Source organism: Pygocentrus nattereri, chromosome 1 (assembly GCF_015220715.1).
Source record: "Pygocentrus nattereri isolate fPygNat1 chromosome 1, fPygNat1.pri, whole genome shotgun sequence".
Lineage (NCBI taxonomy): Eukaryota > Metazoa > Chordata > Actinopteri > Characiformes > Serrasalmidae > Pygocentrus > Pygocentrus nattereri.
Genome location: NC_051211.1, coordinates 9258890 through 9281696, shown reverse-complemented (window position 1 = coordinate 9281696; position 22807 = coordinate 9258890). Strand labels below are relative to the sequence as shown.

At 38.6% G+C, this 22807-nt stretch overlaps 1 protein-coding gene across 4 annotated transcripts in view; it reads left to right on the top strand.

Moving 5' to 3' along the window:
• gcgra (glucagon receptor a) overlaps positions 1-21667 on the top strand; it is a 101561-nt gene extending 79894 nt beyond the window's left edge. For all 4 annotated transcript variants that reach the window (XM_017701618.2, XM_017701616.2, XM_037541418.1 and 1 more), the window contains exons 9-14: positions 1852-1912; positions 5494-5563; positions 8968-9056; positions 10795-10942; positions 13147-13188; positions 15534-21667. In XM_017701618.2, the coding sequence (XP_017557107.1) occupies positions 1852-1912; positions 5494-5563; positions 8968-9056; positions 10795-10942; positions 13147-13188; positions 15534-15890 (767 nt within the window). In that variant the 3' untranslated portion in view covers positions 15891-21667. The remainder of the gene's footprint in view (positions 1-1851; positions 1913-5493; positions 5564-8967; positions 9057-10794; positions 10943-13146; positions 13189-15533) is intronic.
• Positions 21668-22807: the final 1140 nt, after the last annotated feature.

The following is a 22807-nucleotide window of genomic DNA, read 5'->3' as shown; positions in this document are numbered from 1 at the left end:
TGAAGTCAGAGTTTCTCCACCCTTGCCGAATACAGCTTGGGCGCAGCCACCCTGACTGCTCCTGAGTCGCCGCACAGTTGTCCAGAACATCCTTGTGGCCGAACGAAAGTCTTTTTCCATGGCCTTACCAATCTCCTCCCATGCCCTGGATTTTGCTTCTGCCACCATTGCGGCTGCCACCTTTTTTGCCTGTCGGTACCTATCTGCTGAATCGGGAGTCCTTCGGGCCAACCAGTCCCTAAAGGCCTCTTTCTTCAGCTTGATGGCCTCCCTCACCACCAGTGTCCACCAGGAGGTTCTTGGGATTACCGCCCCGACAGGCACCCACAAGCTTTTGGCCACAGCTACACCTGGCAGCTTCCACAATGGAGGTTTTGAACAGGGTCCATTCAGACTCCATGTCCCCTACCCCCTCCTGGGACATGAGAAAGCTCTCCCGGAGGTGGGAGTTGAAATCATTCCAAACAGGGGCCTCCGACAGTCATTCCCAGCACACCCTCACTATTCGCTTGGGCCTACTGGGTCTGACCATCAGTCTTCCCTGCCATCCGATCCAACTCACCACCAGATGGTGATCAGTTGACAGCTCAGCACCTCTTTTCACCCAAAATATATGGTCCCAAGTCAGATGAAACGACAATTAAGTCGATCATTGACCTTTGACCCAAGGAGCTCTGGTACTATGTACACATCCTTGTGTTTGAACTTGGTGTTCGTTATGGACAATCCATGCCTGGCACAGAAGTCCAATAACAATTCACCATTCGGGTTTAGATCGGGCAGGCCGTTCTTCCCAATCACGCTTCTCCAGGTCTCCCAGTCATTGCCAACGTGAGCATTGAAGTCTCCCAGTAAGACTATGGAGTCTGTAGGCGGGACCCTTTCCAGAACGCCGCCTACTCGCTCCAAGAAGGCCGAATACTCTGACCTGTTGTTTGGTGCATAAGCACTGACAACAGTCAGAGTTTTCCTCTCTGTGATTTTAATTCGCATTGAGGTGACCCTCTTGTCCACCGGGACAAACTCCAAATGCATGGTCACCAGCAGGGTACTTGTGAGTACCCGCCCTGCGCCTCTCATCCTGTGCAACCCCTGAGTAGGAGAGGGACCAACCCCTATCCAGGAGTTTGGTTCCAGAGCTGACACTATGGGTGGAGGTGAACCCAACTATATCTAGTTGGTACCTCTCAACCTCCTGCACAAGCTCCAGCTCCTTCCCCCCCAATGAGGTTACACAGGTTAGAGTAAATCAATAACAGTAAAATAGGACTTATAATACTCAATTTAGATTGTTTCTGACATTTCCCTTTTTTCAGTTTTTCTCTTTTGTGGTATAAATAAGCATGTACAATTAAAATGTTTAAAAAGACCTCTAAATAGTTGTGGAATTCCAACCTTTAAATGTCTTAAAGAGCTTTGGTCCAATTTCCATTATTGACAGATACTTGCACTCATAGACGTCCTCTTACTAAATCACACTGAGTTCACTGGTATATACTGGAAGCTCTAGTAACAGTCAAAGTGTGGACAAACTGAATAGTGGAAAAATTTGATATTATACCTAGTTATAGGTATATGTAGTTCTGTGTAATTTTCTGTTAAATCTGTTTTCTGCTTTTTTTCCTGTGGCTGAAAAATGAATAACTTGTACTTAATGTCTCTTCTGACTGGAAATTAAAGGTTCTCTTTGACTTTTGCACAGTACTACATATGAAATTGCTATGCATATTATGAAGTTAATTTAACTTTCCCTGTACCAGTAGATAATTTTATTAGTCAAATATCATGCTTTCATTTTCATCTTGTGTGATATGAAACAGTGTTGTCTCACATTCTTTCTCTTTCAAACAGGAGCGCCACTCATCGTTGTGTTGCCCTGGATCATCGTAAAATACCTCTATGAGAATGAGGAGTAAGTTGCTCAGTACATAGCAGAGTTTTCTAAAACAATAACAAGGATTATTGTAGCACGGCAATGTGAATGTCACCAATTACTGAAATGCTTTTTGTGCTTTCCGCATGCTTTCTGGCTAAAATAACATTTGCGAGGTCTAAAGTTGCGAGTGTGATGACATCATACAGTCAGAGTTGTTGAGAGAGAGACTACGAACATGTTTAAAATAAAATCCGGCATGTTTTCGTTGCTAGTAGCAGACGAAAGGCAGAGGGTGATTACTCTCTCTTGAGCATCTGTTGCATAACAAATCAAGTACATAAGAGACAAACATGGAATGAGAATGTGAGGTACTCTACTGCAACCCTGCTGCCAAAAACTGTGATGCTATGCAGATGAGCTGCTTTCCTTTGAAGTGATAGCTGGAAAAAATAGCAACTCAGAAACGGCGGTATGTTTTCTTCTAGCCATGCAGTAGCCTAGACTCTGCGCTTTCTGGATGCAGCCCTGCCTTGCAATGCATAGATCACATTGCCTATGTTTCTTCTTGGATGGCTTTCAAGAAGTAAATTACACTCGATGGCCACACTCTCTGCCTACTTGGTAGTATTATAAATAAGGAGAAGTTTCAGCTATTTGCCAGAGGTACACTGCTCTGATTAATGACACTGATGAATGGCAGCATTCTTCATATAGACACTGTTTGCTTTAAGAGCATTCTGTGATTTATAGCAGGCCACTCTAAAAGATCATAATTCCTTAACTCTATCAGTCAGAAAAAACAATACCATTTTTAAAAATAGCTGTACAATATCGGGAAGGGTTTGGGTTGGGGATGTGGAAGAGATTATTTTGGAAAAATACCACGAAACAGGCTGCAACACTGCATTAAATTGCACTAAATCAGAAGCTTTACCCTTTTACATGACATTAAGGGGTAGAATATGTACAGTTGTATGCAAAAATCTAGGTGCCTATGGCCAAATTAATTTTTTTAATGCACAGTTAATGTTTATTTGCTGAATTTAACATTGAAAAAAAACATCAAATACGGTTTGTACAAATTAGGATGTAAAGGATGCGTTAAGTTATTTTCTATTAGAAAATCAACAAAGCATCCTTTGACCAAGGGCTCCCAAAGTTTTGTATACCACAGTATGTGCACTTTTCCTCACTGTCAGTAAGGTATATACTATGCATGCACAAAACGTCAGTGGACAGTATATTATGTAATATTGTTATCTTGGAGCCAACGCTGGAATATCAGGTGATAATACATGCATAGGTCATTCCTTTCATTTAAACTTAATAAGACAAGTTCAATAGATTTGATTGGTCCTGTATGTATTTATTTGTTGTATTGTCTTATCATATTATGTTGTATTGTATTATCATGTTTTTCCTGATTAAAATGAACAAGATCTTAAATATATATCATTCATTATAATATAGTCTGTTAGTTCAGACCATGCTTTCAGCATGTGGTTGTAATATGAAGAGACTGTATGGCTGTAGGGGAGAGAGAGCTCAGCGACTTCTGCTTTAAACCAGAAGGACAGGCCCCGACCTTTTTGATGAACAGACATAGGACTGGTAGTGGGTTGGGAAAACTTAGTGGGAAACAGAAGGGAATTTAAAGGGCTTTATATTGCAGGAGGAAATTGGTTTAGGCATGGTCCTCCTCTCAAACGTTCATGTCGTTTGATAACTCTGTTTTTTGGTGGGTGGGAGCCTCAAGTTGGAAACGATCGTGGACAAGTTCAGACTGCTTAGGTAAGACTCCTAACAGCCCGTTTGTGCCAGATGAATTTCTGAGGCATGGAACAGATACACCTCCATTTTAACACTCTTAAGATGTTAAGACGTGTGTTTTAGTTCTGTCAAAACACATGCCCATCTTGTATTTTTATTTGCACGCATGAGTGAAGTGTAAACTGCCTAAAGAGCCAGTCAAAACACACACTCACAATTTCTAAACTATATTCAAAATAATAATTTACACTGTTAGAAATAAAGGTACCATGCAGGTACATGATTCATTCATCAAGGTACAAACAATGAAAGTGTACCCTCAAAGGTATAACAGTGGTTTTAAGGTCCAGTGGTGTACCTTACATGAGTTTTTCCTAGTGGAAAAGTAGACATTTGTACTTTTTCATAACCGAATGTTTTAAAACACAACAATAAAATAAAAGCCTGGAGGCGAGATAGGGTGTGTGGAGTCAAAACAACTTAGAAAATATCATTTCAGTGGATTCTGGTACAATTATGTTCCCTGACTAAAGGTACTGGGATGTACCCCTGAGGGTACCACCACAGTACAAAGAGGGGTACTGCCCCATTTACAGTGTCGTACCTTTTTTTCTGAGAGTGTACGAAGAGTGATTATCCTGTTACCATGATCGTTGACCAGCAGCGACTGTGCTATACTAAAGGTGTGTGGAAGCTTATCTAACAGGAACAGTGGAAAAAACTGTTTGTGCTATTAGGTTTGAAAATTGCTAGAAAACTATTATAATTAGAAAAAGAAAAGTAGAATAAAATAATGTTCCTACCTGACATGTGGTTGACATAGATGAGTCTGAGGCAGAGTGTATACACTACACTATCCTAACATGAAGCTAACCTGTCGCATCTGATGTGAATTTTTTGTAATGTTACATTCACTGACAACTAGCAATGGATCTGTATAACAGTGCCTGCTTAATAATGTCAAATATTCTCATAAATAAATAAATATTTACAATAATTGTCTGATCAACTATGTCATGCTTAAAAATAATCAGTGACCATCTTTAGTGTTTCAGGGTCTTGCACCCACTAAGCTTCACACTATGGATTATAGTGAAAATTTGTGAACTAATTTCCAGTTAAAATCATTGGTATTAATGAGGTCTGAACCGGTTAACGGTTATCATTATCAGCCCAGAAATTCTGTATGTGCGCTTCCAGAATATACTTTGTCAGTATGATACCTATCACTTCTTAAGTGCTGAAGTGAGTATTATCCATCTCTATCAAATAAAAGAGGACTGGAGCCAGCCAGCTTAAAGCTGTTCTGGAACACCTTCAGCTGTTATGTAAGGGCTGTAAATGGTATGCTGCATTCCCTCTGCTGTGGCTTAACCCACTGCCTGTATCTGCTCTCCTGCCGCAGTTATAGCACATATCTACTCTCCTGTGTCCTAGGATGAGGTCCCCTTCTTCCAGACTAGTCTGAGTGTCTGCTTTCAGGACTTCTGCTTTGATAAAACATCAATTTATCCCTCTGGATGAGCCTGGCCTTGGCTTCTCTCCTCTGTGGCCTTCAGTAGTAGACTGACTCTCTCTAGAAAACTTATCGATACCGCCATGGGCTTTCAACCTTGCAAAAAAAACAGTACTGATCTAGTGCATGTAAAAGATAGCCTAAATGGCCTCTATATGTGGTGCACTACATGGAGCAAGCGCTAATGCCTTTTATACCTTGTGCCATCGTCACGCCCCAGTAAAGTTTGTGGATTTGGAGGCAGTGAAATAACTGGAACTGTAAATGTTGTGGTCACATACTATGTGTTGCACTGTGTTCAGGTAATCTCTCAACTCCTGTCTGTCCCCAGGTGCTGGGAGCAGAACATAAACATGGAGTACTGGTGGATTATCCGTTCCCCCATACTGCTGGCAGTGCTGGTGAGAGCCTCTCTGCTTCTTTCAACTTCTATTTTAAGCACATGGCCTCCTTCAGCTTCCTGTATGGATCATACTGTCCTCTGTCTGGGCCAATGGATAAAGCCACTTTATCCTCACCCTTAAACACCTCTCTTAGCAAAGCTCTGACTCCACTCCTGTCTCTTTGATTATGATGTCCTTTCTCTTTATGTGTCCTCTCCTGTCCTTACATATGTTATAGCTGGTTAACCTTTTGAGTCACTACACTACAACCCCAGTTCCAATGAAGTTGGGACGTTGTGTAAAACATAAATAAAAACCGCATATGATGATTTGCAAATCCTTTTCAACCTATATTCAATTGAACACACTACAAAGACAAGATATTTAATGTTCAAATGGATAAACTTTACTGTTTTTTGCAAATATTCACTCATTTTGAATTTGATGCCTGCAACACGTTCCAAAGAAGTTGGGAGAGGGGCATGTTTACCACTATGTTACATCACCTTTCCTTTTAACAACACTCAATACGTGTTTGGGAACCGAGGACACTAATTGTTGAAGCTTTGTAGGTGGAATTTTTTCCCATTCTTGCTTGATGTAGAACTTCAGTTGCTCAACAGTCCGGGGTCGTATTTTGCACTTCATAATGCGCCACACATTTTCAATGGGAGACAGGTCTGCACTGCAGGCAGGCCAGTCTAGTACCCGCACTGTTTTACTATGAAGCCACGCTGTTGTAACACATGCAGAATGTGGCTTGGCATTGTCCTGCTGAAATAAGCAGGACGTCCCTGAAAAAGGCGTCGCTTGGGTGGCAGCATATGTTGCTCGAAAACCTGTATGTACCTTTCAGCATTAATGGTGCCTTCACAGATGTGCAAGTTACCCATGCCATGGGCACTAACACACCCCCACATCATCAGAGATGCTGGCTTTTGAACTTTGCGCTGAAAACAATCTAGATAGTCCTTTTCCTCTTTGGCCTGGAGGACACGACGTCCATGATTTCCAAAAACAATTTGAAATGTGGACTCGTCAGACCACAGGACACTTTTCCACTTTGCGTCAGTCCATCTCAGATGAGCTCGGGCCCAGAGAAGCCGGCGGCGTTTCTGGGTGTTGTGGATATATGGCTTTCGCTATGCATGGCAGAGTTTTAACTTGCACTTGTAGATGGAGCGACGAAATGTGTTCACTGACGATGGTTTTCTGAAGTGTTCCTGAGCCCATGTGGGAATATCCATTACAGAATGATGTCGGTTTTTAATGATGTTTTTTAATGAGGTTTTTTAATTCCTCTTTGGCCTGGAGGACACGACGTCCATGATTTCCAAAAACAATTTGAAATGTGGACTCGTCAGACCACAGGGCACTTTTCCACTCTGCATCGGTCCATCTCAGATGAGCTTGGGCCCAGAGAAGCTGGCGGCGTTTCTGTGTGTTGTTGATATATGGTTTCCAATGAACCTGTTCACCTGTGGAATGTTCCAAACAGGTGGTTTTTTGAGCATTCCTCAACTTTCCCAGTCTTTTGTTGCCCCTGTCCCAACTTATTTGGAATGTGTTGCAGGCATCAAATTCAAAATGAGTGAATATTTGCAAAAAACAATAAGGTTTATGTGTTTGAACATTAAATATATTGTCTTTGTAGTGCATTCAATTGAATATACGTTCAAAAGGATTTGCAAATCATCGTATTCTGTTTTTATTTGCTTTACACAACATCCCAACTTCATTGGAATTGGGGTTGTATTTAAATGTAATTTCATATCATTATAAATCCTGACAAAAAATGTAAGTGAAATATTTCTAATAGGTCTTTTTAACATTAGTTAGTAGCATTTTTAACAGTGCCACACCTCTTGTATGCAAGTTTGAACACCCCCAGGCAAATAATGTTTGTTGATTTCTAAGTGAAAATCAGTTAACAAGCTTTCTACAGTGAGCAAACTTAAAAATGCAATTTTCTGTCATGTTTAGTGTACAATTTATTTATTTTCAGTATATTGGAGAAAAAACAAAACATCTTTAATGTTTAATTTTTAATTTTATTTTATGTTTAATTTTTCCAGTATGTAAAATTTGGCAAATAAACAATATTATAAACAAAAATAAAACTGTGCAATAAAATGTATATAAGTGTGTTAGTTTATGTTTTCTTAGAAAATCAACAAAAAATGTAGTTTGACTAGAGGTGCTCAATCATTTGCATACAACTGTATGTAGTTCTTGCCAATGCTTTAAAACTTAGGTCTTAAGTACCAGGCTACAGGACAATGTCATATTTACATCTAGTCCGTCATACATTTACAATTCATACTATCATTTTGTTTGCTTGTTTGTTTTTTTGTGGCTAAATATTTACATTACATAGGTTATAGCTCACATTTCGCTCAGCTATAAGCAGTCTCACTGCAAACTCCTAAGATGTCTTACAGCTCAGTGTGGAAGGTAATTTTCTTATATAACTCCTTAATTCTGGGAATGAACTTTGTTTAAAGCAAAAAACACCTGTGCATATAACTGTCTTTTTGAATAAGTTAGCTAGTATCCTAATTCAGACTGTAAGCTAGCCAGGTCTGTATGTGTGGATTCATTCAGAATTAAGAAAAGAGTGGAGTTGTTAAATGACTACTAAAAACTACTACAACTAGTAATTATTTTATTTATTTATTTTATTTTTTTACCCGATTTTCTCCCCAATTTTAGTGGTTTCCAATTCGACCCACTACTTAGGACTTCCCCCAATCACATGATGCCACCAATGCTAGGAGGGTGGGGCTAGCACAGGCTTCCTCCGAGACCTGTGAAACCAGCCACTGCTTCTTTTCGAACTGCCGCTCATGCAATGTCACGGGACAGCCGAAGTATTAAAGTGATCTCCATTAGCACATGAACCAATACCTGTTCTCAGGAAATCTTAAAGCTGTCATTTTTAATGTATTTTTAGTCCTCAATGGACAGGATTTCTAGGAATTGTCCCTAAACCATGTTCTATCATAATTACTGCTCACTCTTGTTGCTCACTACATTATAGATAATGACCGTTCTCTCATTAGAGCCGGTGCTGGTTCTGAATGATAATGGGTTGGAGCAGCATCTGGCGAAAACATCTCGTTCTCTTTCACGCACAGCTGTTCCAATTCAAAATGCTTGCTATCTGACAGAAATGACTGCGTTTGAGCATTTACAGTTTCAGAGATGTTTTGGTTCCTGTCTGTCTCAGATATTTTTAAACGAAACACCACTGACTTTTTCTTCTTGCTTCATGCCTCTGCAACTGCACATTTGATCTCTGGATTGTTGCTTCATGCTGTGAGGAGGCAGACTATGCAGTTGTATCATCTTTAATGTGGCATTATAGTGCTAAACAACCCATGGAGATGTTCAACCTTGATTCTGCTTTGTTCTCTGCTCAGATCAACTTCTTCATTTTCATCCACATCATTAAAATCCTGGTGTCAAAACTGAGGGCTCATCAAATGAGATATTCCGACTACAAGTTCCGGTGGGTGTTCTGATGTACTGAAACAATGGACCTATCTATGCCCCATTATTTTGTAGCAACTGTTGTGAGGTTGGATAAACTTGGTCAACATCTCATTTAACCTAATGAAGGTTATAATGCTTCACTCAGTTTTGGGCAAATCAGAATTTAGAGGTTGTTTCTAACTTAAAATAAAATGTATTTTGCATATGACAGGTCACATTAGGATAGATCTGATGCAGTCACATCATGTAATCAAGCTATTGCTGTTGTTTCCAACCTGCCTCCTTTTGATTAGTTACAACCAGAGCCAGAATTTCATTTTAGGAGGGCTTGATTACAGATTGGAGGACCAGCTAGCAAGAGCATTATGTTCCAGAGAAATAGCTGTAGTGAGGGTAGCAACCACAAACAAGCCTACTTCACTATAGCTTCCACAATCAGCAACAAATTCTAAACACAGGAAAGATTGTTGACCTCACATTTACGTGTGTGGTTACTATAGTAACTGGTATCATACCGGACTGAATGGCTGAAAACTGCAAGTCTTTTCATTGTTTTTCATAGTATTGAAATAGTTTTTATTTTTTAGTGTGGTCAGCTTAACTACTTACAGAGCTTGCTGACTAGGTAAGTAGCAGACGTTAGAAAGGAGGAGACTGGTCACTGGTTGGAAAATGAATGGGAAATATAACGGAGTCCTGCCTTTCAGTAAAATGAGCTGGTTAAGCTGCTATTGGGAAAAGCTCCCCCTTATTTTAGAGGTATGCTGAGGTGCATTAGTAGGGAACAACCTGGTATTTGAGACAAATGCTACAAATTATTTTAGCTGTTTCTGTCAGATATTCAGTGATTTCAAATATGTTTCTGAAATGTTCATGTGGCTCTTAATTTGAGCTTGATAGGCCTCTCCCCTATCAAGAGATAGGAGCCTGATCTTTTTTTACTGTAAATAAATGCCCAGGGGACTTGCAACGATGGGCGAAATGGACAGACAAGTAGATGGACTTTTGGACTTTGGTGGTAGCCTTTGCTAGGTACTAGCACAGCTCAGCTAAATTCAATCTGCAGCTAAGTTCAATCATACAATCTGCAGAAACAGTGCAGCAGGCTAGCACTTACATGTTAGCACAGAAAAAAGTACTTCATTGCAGGTGTAAAATAGCACCGGTGTACGAATAATGGCAGTGTGTTGCCGTTAAAATTGTCATGTTGAAAGCAGATGCCGAATTAAGAGCTTAGGCAGTCACTTTTGTTTGTGTAGGGAGGAAAAACAGCACAATGATGCAACAACCCAGCACCTTTGGTTTCATTCTTTATTAAAAGTTGCAGGAAAAATGATATTTTGTAACATTTTCATGTCATTGGAAGAGTTTGTTTTGAGCTGTTAGAAATCTAGGCTCCACAGGCCCCCCATAACTATGCCCCTGGCTACAAGAATACAGTACAGCTTGATAGCATAACCAGAATTATAAACCACATTATGAAGCAACTCTAAACAGATATTGTAGTGGTGCATATTATTCACATAGTTCTGTGCTATAGTTTCTTATTAGGTTAAGTTATATTTTTGCCAGTGTTTTGTAAAGCTTGTCCAACTGAGCAACAGTAGCTATGATAGAGTGTCTTTGTGACCATGGATAGGTCAATTGGGCACAAATATATTTGCAATTATGTATTTCTATCCAGTTTTTATTGTTCTGTCTCATACTTCTTGTCCTTTGTTTTTTTTTTTTCTTTTGTTTGTTTTTTTTTGCAGACTTGCCAAGTCCACTCTCACTCTGATCCCTCTGCTTGGCATCCATCAGGTCCTGTTTTCCTTCGTCACTGATGAGTCTACCTCAAATGGTGCCGTATCCCTGCGTCTCACCAAGCTCTTCATTGACCTCTTCTTTAACTCCTTCCAGGTCAGTCTGGAAGTCTCTAAATGCTTCTGAGATGTAGGGGGTAAATAAGGGAAGAAGACCCAACAATGTTATTTTACTGAAAAGATTAATAATATATATGCATAGATCACTATTATCCAATTACTAAAAATTAGATTAACTGATGACAAAAAGTTTCTGGGGGAATACATCCCGGTTTGCACCGGTCCAGATTAATTAACTTGAATTAATTAGAGCAAATTTAGATGTGAACCCATCATTTAATCAGGACAAAAATTAAGAAGGGAGGCTTCTTGCCCTGGGGTCTTATTCCCCCCCAAGTTACTCTAAACATATTAAGTCCTCTATACTACTACAAATATTCAGGAGCTTCTAAGACATTAATATGTATATTATTGAGTTACAAACGTGAGGATTTAAATCTAGATCCACATACAGAACCTTGCAGTTTAACCCCTTAAAATCCACGCTTATTGCATACATACAATATATACTTTAAATGTGATATAGTATGCAAACATATGGGCACCCCAAGTCAAGTTACAGGTACAAGTAAAATGGTCCTGTAACACAATTACAGGCACAATTACTACTGGGGAAAACATAAAGTGTGGCCTGTACAAAAGTTGTGGCAGTGTTTTATATTTTATTTTTTCCAGTATGTTAAACTAATAAATAGAACTTACTGCAATAGAATCAATATTGGTACAGTAACTGCATCATCCAGTAAGTTAAGTTATAGAAGCACGTATTAAAAGTAGTCATGGCCATTTATTTACACACTTTATAATATGTATATATTATAAAGTGTGAATATAAATGACCATAAATGATCAAATAGCTATACAAATAGCTATATAGTATATAATCCTAGGCATTTCATTTATAACTAAGCATCCATAATACTATATATAATATTTTTATATAATTTATATATTATATCACACTCATCATTTACTTAGCTACATGAAAACAATTCATAAAAATTATGAATTAATTGTTTACACAGTTTTAAATGATTAAGTAGTTATTTTGGTCTTGCTACTTTGTGGTGCAAACACTTTACTTAATGTCCACTTAATACTTAATACTTTCTTAAAACATTAGTAATCATTAATTAGGACTCATTCATATTTAATTAATTAATAGTTCATTATAATTAACTACTACTTCTTGATGTAATTTAAGAGATATATTGTAATACATATCAAACTTTAAATTATTACATTTTGGGAAAACATTCACAGTGCTTTAATTATTTGTATGTCACTAACTAAGTAGTTAATAATTCAGATGGTAGCACTGATTAATGCACAAGTAACTATTATATAATTATTAATTTTGTATTTATCAAGATTAAGCTGCTATTTGTAGGGCCATGTTATTATAAAGTGTTACCAAAAGCGATGTAGAGCTACACAATAAATACAGGCATTTAGAGGTGCACTGTGAGCATTGCTGAAAGACTTAAAGTGATCTTATTAATAATTCAAAATATGAATCAGTGGCATGTTCGTGTTCAAATGCCTCTTCCTCCAAAAACAGTTAGAGCAGCCCAGTTGCCAGCGCATTCAGATAAAGAATAAAGAAGGGATGTGTCACTATTGGTATTTTCGCAAATAATTCCAGTAAAAGAGCAGACATCACAATCTCACTGACTCATTCCGTGACAAACTGACAGTGACTCTCACGTGGAGCACAGCTGCAGCATGTCAAGCTCACATCACTGAGTGAGAGAAATTGTCCTGATGAAGCTTCGCTCACCTAACAAATCAGAGAGAGAGAGAGCAGAGAGAATTAGCTTGGGAGGAGAGGGAGAGAGAGTGAGAGAGATGTCAGAAAAATGAATCATTTGGACTGTTAAAGGGCCATCTGTGCACACTTAGCTTCCACATCATGGTTTGAGTTGTTCAGCTTGCATGCACAGGAACACACCCAGTGTTTGACTCTTCACAAATTCACATATCCATGAGCTTCACCTTTTGAACTCAAAACAAAACATTAACCGTCTGTTTTGTTAGCTGTATTTGTCAAAACAGTCATCAGATGCACTTCATAACTCTGATCTGCTGAGCTTCATGAGTGACAGTGCAGGCTTGTCCTTCCTCAGCTGTCCTAGCCTGAGTTACTGCCATGTTTAGCTGTTGTTTGGCAGTGACTCTAACATAGCTCTGAGAATGGGTCACAAGTGATGACAACTGATTCACATTCTGATGTGTTCACAGGGGCTGCTTGTGGCCATCTTATACTGCTTTGTCAACAAAGAGGTGAGTGTAGCTTTCTTTAACATCAGTGTTTATATGGATAAAGAATCTTAGGGGAAGTGTGCAGATCTGGGATCAGCTCTACTGTATATTCAGCTATGCTGAGTACAGTACAGGTGTAGAGTTGTTTAGCTTTGAGCCATTGTATTCTTTTACTGTACTGTATTGTTTGATTTTGTCTCCTAAATACTGGGTGATGCATTGCATGTTTAAAGGGAGTAACAAGAACAGTAACAACAAAGGGAGCAGAAATAAAGGTAACAGTAGACAAAATTTAGCACACTGTTCTGGCTCGTACTGACACAAGTAGCCCTTTTTTCATTTTAAAACAAGTTCACACATCTTATGATTGTTCTTACACTAGTTATACTATCCATTTTATGAGGTGAGCTTATGTCAGGTTAAACCTGTAAAGACGAGTAAAACAGACCTGACAGCTGTTTTAAACAATTACACATTTTAGCAGATGCTCACAATAGCAGGCAAATGCCGCATTGTCTAAGCACTCTTATTTGCACAACAACTCATAAAATTTTCAAGAAGACACAATGTGTCTGAAATGAAACACAAAGATTTTATGATGGTAGTTTGGGTTTATTTACATCACTGGATCAGCATCTTGGAAAATTCCTTTTCTGATATCATCAACTGGAGATAATATAACCATATACAGTGTTCCCTTGTTTATCGCGGGGTAGTATTTATACACTATTTTAAGGCTTTATAAACCCTCCCCCACACTTTTACGCTTACATAAACCTTTCCCATTCCCATAATAACCATTCCCACACTGTTCTGTGCATGCATCGTACCTTTACACTTACTGTGTATTGTTTACAATCTCATGTAGGCAAGTAGCGTCTCAGGTGGGCAATGCTGCTTCTCGTTTTCGGTGTGTATTCATCCACTGAGTAAATATGCACTATTTACTGTAAATCATAATATTTTATGATTTATAACATTCCTTTATTGTTAGAATTAATATTTTAATATTTTTAATATATTTTTAGACACTTTGGGATTTTGTAATGTAAAAATTCATCAAATATATATATTTTCCACAGATCGAGTTCCGCAGAAAACCCGCAAAGTAGCGAAAATCCACGACATATTTTTTCCATTAATATTTTTTGAAAACCCGCGATGCACCGAGTCTGCGAAAGGTGAACCACGAAGTGGCGAGGGAACACTGTAAAGTACTATGAAAAAATATGTAAAATTTATTAAACCGACAGCTACATGCTTGTACACTGTTTTTAAAAAATGTCAAATACTCAATGTTGTGTATCTTTGTTAGACATTAGCTGATCATTGCTAAAGATGATTATAGATACCTCAAGGGCAATCTAGACCTCTCATGAATCTGTAAGACTTACATTCACCATATATGCTTACTAATGTTAAATCAGCATTAGTAATAGCCATTTCCATTGTTTAATACCAGAAAATTGACAAATCCAAGAGCCCAGAAGAAACAGGAGCCCATAATAATTAAAGATAGTTTAGATACCAAAAGTTTCAGATAGAGTGCCTACAGCAATGCATCTTGCAATCTGTCATCTCTCCAGTGGACACCATCCATGTTCAGGGGGTTGGCCAAGTCACGGTCTGTAACAGCAACAAGAGTTTAGTTTTATATTCAAATGAAGATGCTGCCAAAAATACAAATTAGACTTTCAAAAGTGGCAGGAAAAATAAAAAAATGGAAGATTATTTCACCTGTTCTTTTAAGGTAAGTGTGGATTTTTAAGATATACTGAAGCTGTTTATAGAATTGAAGCTTATATTACAGTTCAGTTTTAGCCTCATAAATCAATAGTACAACATACCCTCAATCTACAGCCAGGTAAAAGAGAATGTTTATGGATTAGGAACAATGTATCTGTCCCACACTAGTCAAAAACACTTAATTAACAAGTGTTGCTTGTTAATTAAGCCACAATACAATGCTTTTTAGAAGCAACAAACATTTCAGTTTTAGCCAGTTGCATACAGTTGCTTATATTTATCTTCACAGCTTGCTGCATGCTAGAAACAACAGCATGGTGAAAGTAAGAGTTAGATTTATAGAGCTATAAATAAATAAAATGTTTTATGCCTGTGGAATGTAGCAGTATCTGAGCTATCTAGGAGCTTGACACAGCACCATTGCTCTGACGTTCCAAAAAGCCACTCCTTGCTCCAGGCAAAGCCCACTGCTCTGCTCCCACTCCACACCACTCACATACTCTGGTTTATTATTATTAACCATCTGATCCTTGCTCTCTCTCCCATGTACAGTAGCAACAGTTTTTTGGCTTTATCTCAGAACAGTTTTCCTTTTGACCATTTGTCTGCGCTGTGTTCAGGTGCAATCTGAGATCCTGAAAAGATGGAAGCGATGGAAGCTCGGGAAGGACATTGAGGAGGAGTATCGCCACACCTACAGCAACACGGCTCAGGTCACCAACAGCATGCTTGTGCACGCTTCGGCAAAGCCCAGGCTGCCAGACATCCCCCGTCTGTCCTCTCCGCTCTCCAGCCCTGAGGAGAAGCACCTGCTGGCTGTCGGCTGCCCTAATGGCCTGGACCTCCATCTCAGGGTTCCCCTCACCTCCCTGCCACACGAGGGTGCCACTAACAGCGGCCCACCAGAGGACCCAGAGTTGGCGCATAGAGTGCAGTGTTACAAAGCACCCCAGGGGAATGATGAAAGCAACCTGTGAGAAGGAGGAGCGTGCGTGAGTATCGCAGTGATGGTTCCTGTCCGGCCCATGCTCCAGTCTCACTCAGTCTGGATCAGTCCTGAGCCTGCCGTCCGAGCAGCAGTCACATGTATGACTGTGAGTCTGAATCCCAGTCGCGTATGTGACTAGGACTCTGAATGATTGTGTATGTATGCGTGCAAATGTGTGTGCACGTGCCTCTGTGGCCACTCTCTGGGTGTGTGAGTCTGAGAGTATATGTGTGCATGAGTACATATACACTAAGCAAAAGTCAGAGACTACCCTTTATTTATTTAATTTCCAGTCAAAAATGCTCTTTGAGTACATATTTCCTGCTTTAGAAAAACATATATTTAACTGATGACGCAGTTGCCTCAACAAATAAATATAATATTAATTTATTTGCTATTTAGTGTGTCCAACCTTGCATTAATTACAGCTCCTATTGTTTTCAGGAGCATTGCTTTCGGTTATTCAAAGAAATCTGCATGGATTTTTTCCCACACATCCAAAATCCAGTCTTAGAAGTTTATTGCATTTTCTGCTTCTCACCCTCCAAGTAATCCCTCACAATCAGTGATGTTGAGGTCTGGACTCTGAGATGGTCAGTCCATTGTTCTGAGAACACCAGGAGTTTCTTTGTTTGATTTGCAAATTTTCTATTTTTTTGTCTACATTCTTTTCTCAGTAATAGCTTTTGACAGCTACACATCCTTTCTGACTCATAGTGCTGGGCTGCCTTCTCAGAGTTGAAGATGTGGATTCCTTTTTGAACTCCAGTGTTGGTACTTAATGGCAGTTTTGACTGGAAATGAAACAAATGAAGGGTCTCTGATATTTGCATAGTGCTATATGTGTGTGCTCATGTGTTTATCTGTGATGTATAGTCACATGCAAAAGAATGAATGCCATATTTTAAGTAATTAACTTAATTCCTTTTAGAAAATAAACAAATCATGTAATTCAACTGATGGCGTTCAAACTTTTGTATATGACTATGCATGAGTGAGTGCGAGTGCAAGATAGAGAGCTCTGTGGCCTCTCTGCTGCTCAGCGTGAAGGACGTTACGGTCAGCTGTTCCTTTCATGTGAAAAGGTGTTAAGTTTAACCTGTTGTGTGTGTTCTACGCACTCGGCACACGGACCTGGACGCAGGAATGTGCCTACCAGACCCCAACAGAGAAAATCTTCAGTGGAAACCTCAAGTGACATAGAAACCTGAAATTCACATTTCCTCCCTAAAACTGTTAATGGTTAACAGTTTATTAGGTACGGAAGACTGCAGCCTAACCGACCACTTACACTCAGACCAGAATAAAGGAAATTAGATTTAACTCTTGATGCAGATGTCATAGCACAAGGGGACAAGAGAAGATATTTACTCAGTGATTTTCAAAAGAGGCTTCATTTGATTTCCATTGACATTACAATTGTCCTGAAGTCCAAGACTCACAAGGACAAAAGCTTAAATGATTCCTGAAGATTTGAAGAAGTAATTTATCAGCATGAACTCATGTCTATGGACTCGAATCATCTAAAGAACCGTCTCTGCTATCTTCAATTTTAGCTTTGTCTTCAATGTCGTCCTTACTGTCCGAAAGATTTCGGTATTTGTGAAGCCCATAAGATTTAATTCTTGCTGTTGTTCTTTTACTGTGTTGTGGTGTTGTTTTCCAGTGATGCTGAGGTCTCAGATTGGTGACTACAGGGTGGTGTGATGAAGCACATCAGAAAGAGTGGCTTTCTTTCAAGATGTGTGAAAACTGATACTCCATATAGCCAAAAGTCTTATATGATATCTCATTTTCCTCAAGTGTGACAGTTTACAGGCTGATGTTTTTGACATGTTTTGCTATGAGGCAGGGCTGCACGATATGGGCATGTAAAATTGCTATACATTGCGATGTGCCCTGCAGTATTTAAATAACATATTAATGAATCCTTTTTGTGGTTAAAGATTGACCAAAATTGTTTTCATTTTTTGGTTCATGTGAATGCCTTGATGCATCTCCCAGAAAGTCTGGATCATCTGTGATTGGTAACAGAGGCATCATTTCTATATAGGAGCTTTCTGCAATAACAGTATTGCGAAGATCAGTGTTGCAATAATAATTAGGGCCATCAGAAGCAGCATCTTCCTTTCCTAATTATAGTCCAATATTTAGGTGTCATAAAGTCTTTTTCACACCAAGTGTTAGAAATAAACATGTAATTTTTTAATGCATTTCAAACATTCAACAAGTGCAATGTAATTCTATTAAACACATGGGAAAAAAACAAAAATGATGAAGAGTAGTAATGACAACAAAGATATATTTCTGTTAGCCAGCTTGATTCAAAGATGCAGACAGTAGGTAACAGCCCATTCTGCTAAAAATGCTAAACGGCAAGTTTTTCCAGCTCCTACAGGTGCAGAAGCTTCTAACCAAGTTGAGTTCAGAGAGAGTCCATCTGTGGTTCCAACGTTTTATTACATACATAATCTAAGAATATCTTGGCCAGTTAGTCCCTGTAGTTACTGAATAGTAAGCCTTAGTATGTAATAAGCCTGGGATTTTAAGGGGTTAAAAGGAGCAGACAAATCAGTACAGACCATGAGCTCTGGTATGAAAAACCAAGCACTGAGAACATTTTATTATTATTATTTTTAATACTCTGGTTCGGTGTCATACATCTTAAAAGCTGTGTTGCTCCCTCTTGAGCAACTGGAAATGATCCTAGATATACTGAAAATATTATTATGATACGCAGTTTTAATTAATGTGCATATCTCAATTCATTGATGATTTTTCCTCATTTATCAATGTTTCAGTTTTATTGTCCCATCCCTACAAATTATATATTGTGCAGCCCTGCCATGAGGCTAACATTTACTACCTAGAACTGACCTTGCTGCACTTGAGGTAGAAAATCATCCGCAGCAGATTTTTGACCCATCTGTTTCTTTGTGTGAAGGCATAAAAATTATACGTCCTCCTATATACAAAAAAAGCCCATGCAGTTATAAATACACAAAAACATATACATTTTCACAAATGCAAACACACAGCTGCTATTAAAAAATTCATTTGTGATCAATTCCCCACACATTTATTAAACAGTCAGTTAGTTAATATGAACTCTCAAGCACAGGTTACGTTTAATGCATCACCATAAATCATAATGATGTGCCAACTGTCATACAATTGCCTCTCTCTGAGAACATGTTGCCATTGTAAGTAAAAACAGACACACGGAATACACAAATATGGAAAAGCCGGAAAAGCCCTGACTCAATGCCTTAATGGGGCATCATGCCAGATCAGGTTCCTCCACACTACACTTCTACACGTGCCTCACCGATTTTACATCTACCCTCTCTCCCTGCTCTGCATTAGGATGCCATGTGAGCTGCTGATTAGTGCTATAATCAACTCCTTTTAGCAGTTTTCTCTATTTTATGTTTTAATTAGACTTCTAATGCAGGTACAGAGCAAGGACTTTAAGACGTCTTACGCTACAGAAAAAATTCTATCTTGGCAAAGCAAATTATCTTAAAGTTAACATGTATGGGAAATCATAACGCATTCTTCTCCCAGTCCTATTTCCGAGTGGAACACAATGTCGAGAGGGTCTCAGAGTTAGCTGAGTGATTTCTCGTTGTGATAGGATAGGTGGGGGTGGTGGAGAAATTGCAACATGATATTATTGGTTAATCGTATTTTTCTTTGCCTGCTGGTGCATAGTGACGAGCACATTCATTACATTTTCATGGACGACTGCAGAAAAAACATTTGGGTTATTTAAGTTATATGATTTGATGAATTGTGCTTATATAATATGACCGGGACCAGCTGAGTCAGGAGAAAACATGCTAAAATATACTGCTACGAATTACCCTGAAATAATAGCTTAAAAGGCAGAGGCAGCAGGTTGGATTTCAAGTGTGGGTTTCAGACCACATCATACGTCTTTGTGTAATAATGTCATGCGCACAAGTGTCAGAATGAAGGTCTGGCTCAATGTTTAGGTTTTTAAATGCAAAATCAAAAATATACTGATAAAGATTTGATGACAACAGTAGATAATTCATTGCATCCTCAAAAGACACGTCCTTCACCAAGTTCTCTTTAAATACTCTTTCAGCAATCAGATTCACAACCAACATTCTTCCAAACTTTACATGTTAGTACACATAAATGTACACAATATCTAAAATTTCCAATCATGACGTTTTCATAATAATATTATAAAATGATTCAACCTATTTCTGTGAAGTGAAATGATCATACAGCTGTGGCAGGTCATTTTACTTTTTCAGTTTTTAATCACAATTATCAGCTAGTAAGATAACTTCAGTTGATAAAAAATAAAATAAGTAATACTGTTTGGAATTATCTACTAATAATTCTTACAATACAATGAGAAATGGTTTGTATATTGTAATAATTCATCTACATGGAAATGGTTCCAATATCTGATATTTTTCATGTACATATTCACTGATGCCACTGGTGGTGCTAATACATACACCTGGATTAGCATGATATAGAACATTTATTTCTATTGGGCTACGTATGCAGTATAATGCAAGGGTTTTAGCACACCTACTCTGTGTCACCTAAACATATTGGTCTTCTGACATACAATAAATACACCATCAGACATCTTTCAAATTTAAACCTGTCCCATTATTTTTAAAAGGATTTTCTGCTGATACTGATATTGTGCATCCCAAAGTGTATTTCCCACATTTACGATGCTTTCACTTGCCAGGCCGTCTTTTTTTGCATTGTTCAGGTGAATGAGAACTGTTGATAAGAACTATCTGAACAAATAACACTATAAAGTTGATCAAAACATTTTTTTCTTTATATCAAATGATCCATTGCAGTCCAGACACATAGATGCAGTACTAAAGCATATGTTGTGTGGTTTAATGGAATCTAGCAGCTGTTTCTTCTTGTTGCACCAGGATATACTCATTCATCAGCAAACTGAGGATGAGGACAATGAAAACAGTTTGCATGTGACTCAGAGGGACTATTTGCACAATTTTCCTTTATATAAGTGCTAAAAATGTAGATATCTATACATCCTTTTTGAGGTTTATAATGACAGATTTTTTTTATTTGTTTTTCATTTGTACACATTGATGTTCCTGTCTGTTTCTGTGCTCATTGTGTGTGGGGGCTACGTGCTTGTGTGGGCCTCCAGGAGGGGAAGAGGGAAGCCTACTTCGGTGTTAGCTGTGCTCAGAATAGCATCTTTGTTGTGCACTACTAGAAAGACCAGGAGAGAGACCGCAGTTACCTTCAGAGCAAAGAGATGATTCACCCTTCTTTCTGCTCTCGGGGCAAAACGGATGTGGCTGTTTCGTAATTCTTGTAGGTAGAAGACTCTTGTTTTTTCACTGACAGCTTTTGTGCAGTACGCTAGGAAATGCAGTTGGATGTTGTCTCCAAAGAGGGGAAAATCTTTATTGCCATGAGATCTCAAAGTCTGTGAACTTCTATATCGCTGCTTATATGCCAAAGCATTGCAAAGCAGGCTCGCTAGTTCAAGCTAATTTAGGCTGCCTACTGAAACGCCATCATTTAATGTTAGCCAAGCATGAGAGATGGTAATAAATTATATATATGTTGCTCCACATCCTCCTCTGCTTCTCACTGGAGTCTCAGGCCTTTGTGTCCTTTGACCAAACTGTAGTGCTGCCAAAACCCAGAGATCCTGAGACCACTGTAAAAAATGCTGCATTGAATTTACTTCATATGAATAAAATATACTCTGTCAACACACTTTTTCTTTCAGTTTGCCTACTTTTGACAGTAAATGACCTCCAGCCTTGTGTTGTTTTGTAGCAACCATAAGCACAAGGCTTGCACAGTGATCAGATTTGGTCAAACCATGTAAATTCAAGGTACATATTACATTTAAGAATTGTTATTTTGTATGCATGTCAAAAGTAACACTGTTAGCACAGACTGAAGGTCGGTTCTTGTCATGTAATCAAGCTACATAACAATCACCCTGGTGGTCGTTTCCAACCTCCAATTTTCCTGATTAGCATCAACCTAGTCTTTTTTGGTAGCACAGCCTTTTAACCTGGAAACTTAACATTATGTAGCCACTCTTAAGATCACTACAGTTTCTCATTAGTTTCTCACTTCTACCAGCGTTCTGAAAAGCAACAGTTGCTACAAAAGAATGCATTTTTGGGCAGAGCATGGATAGGTCAATTGTATTGATGTAATATATTTTATTCATTTGTAAATTCTATATATCAGAAAGTAAATTAAAAGCGTTTTTTTCAGTGTGCGTCTATCCTGTCCATCTGTGTACTATCCCCAGACCTGCTTTGAAAATGTAAAAAAAAGAAAATGTAGGAAGGTACAGTATCTCAGTGTTATCTGTCACTTTGTGAAATGAAGTGCTTGGCTTGCAGTTGGTGTCTTTAGATGTAATGCAACACTGTCGTACATTCATAACTGTCTCTGTTCTTTATTTTCTAAGATCACCCTGTTTTTTTCAGTATTTTAATGCAGCTGAGCTAACAGCCAATCCTCCATCTTAAAGGAATGGTTTTAAATTTACACTATTTTCCACTTACCCCAGAATAGAGTTGCACCAGCCAAGACATGTCCACATTTTACTTCTTTAGTTTAGAACCGGATCTGTGAGGCTAACGTTGCTAGCAAACATGAAGTCGATTGTCACCCAAATCTTTTGTGTCAGTATCTCCAAAACATCTGTCAATGTGCTCAAACTGCATCCAGGTCTCATAAAGGTTATGCAGACTTGTTGATGTGGTTTAGGACACAGTAATGCTTTGCTGTGAACTATAAACCACTACACCTTGTAGCTTACCACGGGCGTTGCGCATGGGAGTCGTGCATTTTGAAATATCTTCAGTTAGTCAAGATTAACAGTTTTTCATA